The sequence below is a fragment of the Doryrhamphus excisus genome, chromosome 19, assembly GCF_030265055.1.
Source record: "Doryrhamphus excisus isolate RoL2022-K1 chromosome 19, RoL_Dexc_1.0, whole genome shotgun sequence".
Taxonomy (NCBI): domain Eukaryota; kingdom Metazoa; phylum Chordata; class Actinopteri; order Syngnathiformes; family Syngnathidae; genus Doryrhamphus; species Doryrhamphus excisus.
In genome coordinates, this window is record NC_080484.1 from 4,476,695 (window position 1) to 4,479,488 (window position 2,794).

Genomic DNA, 2,794 nt, shown 5'->3' on the forward strand with positions numbered 1-2,794 from the left:
TTTGTCACTGTTTGCACTTAAACCAAATAATAACGCACCAAGCCACTTAAAAGTACATTTTGTGTCTTTTGTGATATTACTGTACCTCAACCTCCCTAGAGCCGAGCATAGATCTTCTGAGCTAGTCCATACTTCTATTTAATTAATCTTTACCTTTTCTTGCATTTCTCATATATGCTACATAGGGAAAAAAAGTGGCGAGCTAGCCAGGAGGTTGTGGTACAGTAAATATTGTTGCATTCAGTCTCACCAACCAAACGAACAATATGGACATCTTTGAGTCGTTGGGAATTAAAATACCAAATGCAGTGTTAGTGGGTGGTGATCCAGAAATAGCTGTTGAGGAAGTTGAAGATTTTTTGCATCAGTATGGTGATTTAGGTGAAAGTGTCACATTAAGCTCACCCGGGAGTGAATATCATAAAATGATTGCAGTCGAATTTAAATCCGGTTCTGCGTTCGAGTTATTAGGTCCCATGTTGCCATACACATTTAAACCTGGTGATAATAAGTATTTAATTCAAAACTTGTCTAAAGTTTATGCCCAGAGTGTTGGGTCCAATAAAACCAAAACTTATTTAGAAGACTTAAAACAAGTGGCTAAATTATCTGGACAAGATCTTGCAGAAGTTTTGAAAGAACTTATGGTCCAAATTAGTAGTGCTGTAACAGAATTACACCCCACAAAAACTGAAGGCTTCACCGAGGAACAAGAAAACCCACCTGAACACAAAATGGCCGCTGCTCCCATTTCATCTGAATACAAAATGGCTGACCATCCACCATCCCACAATATGGCTTCTGCTTCAACTCCATTTACCACCACTCAACCTCCACCCAATATACGTCTATCTGCTGCAGATGTAAACCCACCTGAAGCACACAGATATGTGGTTGAACATGTTTGGAAAAGTGACGACAATTTTCGATTATCTCACCGATTAAGGATGTTTTCTGGGAGAGTTCCTCGTCCACCACACGAAGTGGATTTTGAAACATGGCGTTCTGCAGTGGACCTCATTCTCAAAGACCCAGCTATTTTCGAACTTCAGCGGTCAAGACAGATCTTGGACAGTCTGCTGCCCCCTGCTGCAGATGTAGTGAAACACCTGAGCCCAGACCTGCCAGCTGAAGTTTTTATCCAGCATCTGGAATCAGCTTTTGGAACAGTTCAAGATGGGGAGGAACTGTTTATGAAATTCATGGATACTCTACAAGACGCGGGTGAGAAGCCGTCCACTTACTTACAGCGACTTCAAGTGGCCCTCACATTGGCTGTAAAGCGTGGCGGAGCCAAACCCAGTGAAATGAACAGACACCTGCTAAGCCAGTTTTGTCGAGGTTGCTGGGATAATACCCTCATTACAGAGCTCCAGCTAAAACAATGCAAAGTCAACCCACCTTCTTTTGCAGAACTGCTGCTTTTATTAAGAACTGAAGAAGATCGTGAGGCCAGTAAAACTCAGCGGATGAAACACCATCTCGGAACATCCAAGCAGAGAGTTTCGGCTCAAGCACAGTTTGTAGCCGAAGAGGAAAAGGGGGTTAGCACTGCATTAGCTGCTCTCACGAAGCACATGGCTGCAATGCAGCAGCAATTGGATGCTCTTACTGCCTCCCAGCTTCATCAGTCCAGTGCTCAAAGAGTCCCACCTGTTCATAAGCCTTTCCAGAAATCCCGAACATCCCCAACTTCCAGCCCAAAGCCTGGATTTTGCTATCGCTGCGGGGAAGATGGCCATATTCGACCCCAGTGCCACAATGCTCCCAACCAGACATTGGTAAACACGAAGCGCAACCAGTTCAACGAACGGAAAGAAAAGTGGCAGAGACGTTACCCTTCCTCTCAACCCCCTTTAAACTAAGCTCAGTTCCTGTTGGGGGACACACAGGAACTGCGCAGGACCCACACTGTCCCGCAGAGAAGAGGAAGAGGAGAAACGTTCATTGTGCAGACCTACAGACCAGTCCAGGGCCAACAACAAAGCTGCCTTGTGGGCTGATTGGATCGAAGTGCACAGCGGAAGTAGACATTGAAGGGCATACCCACCAGTGCTTGCTTGATACCGGGTCGCAGGTAACCACAATTCCTGTGTCCTTTTATAATGCTTACCTTCATGAACAACAAATCCAGCCAATTAATGATTTACTGCATGTTGAAGGTGCCGCTGGTCAAGACGTCCCTTACCTGGGCTATGTGAAGATTTCTGTCAAGTTCCCCAAAGAATTCATTGGCTATGACATGAACATTGAAACGCTCGCTCTCGTGGTCCCAGATCCTCATCAAAATGTTCCAGCAACTGTCCTCATTGGGATGAACACCTTAGAGCCACTCTATGAACAGTATATTGGCGAACACTCCAGTTTCCAGCCAAATGCACATGGCTATCGAGCCGTTCTGAAGACACTGCAGTTGTCACATCAGCAGAAAGACCATGGCAACATTGGAGTTGTAAGACTTCTTAGCAAGACACCCGTGCGTGTTCCGGCCTGCCGCACAGTTGTAATCGAGGGCTCTGCTAAAGTTTCCACTCCACCCCACTGCCAAAGTGTCCTTTTACAACACCCTGTTTCCACTCTCCCTGGTGGTCTCTGTGTCAGCAGCTGTTTAATAACACTTCCAGCTCGTCCTCCATATAGAGTGCCCGTCGTCATCACTAATGACTCAGAGCAAGACACTTTTATTCCACCTTTCAGTGTTATTGCAGAGCTGGAGTCCTACCATGCCATTCTGTCAGAACATCATGTGACTCAGCCATCCGTTCAGAAACCGTCATCCACCCTGAATCTCAAC

General features: G+C 45.7%; 1 protein-coding gene across 1 annotated transcript; it reads left to right on the forward strand.

The window, feature by feature from the left end:
• Window positions 1-266: 266 nt before the first annotated feature.
• LOC131107341 (paraneoplastic antigen Ma3) lies at window positions 267-1,888 on the forward strand. Its single transcript, XM_058057268.1, has one exon. The coding sequence runs from the start codon at window positions 267-269 to the stop codon at window positions 1,863-1,865; it is 1,599 nt and encodes a 532-aa protein (XP_057913251.1). The 3' UTR covers window positions 1,866-1,888.
• The last annotated feature ends 906 nt before the right edge of the window (window positions 1,889-2,794 follow it).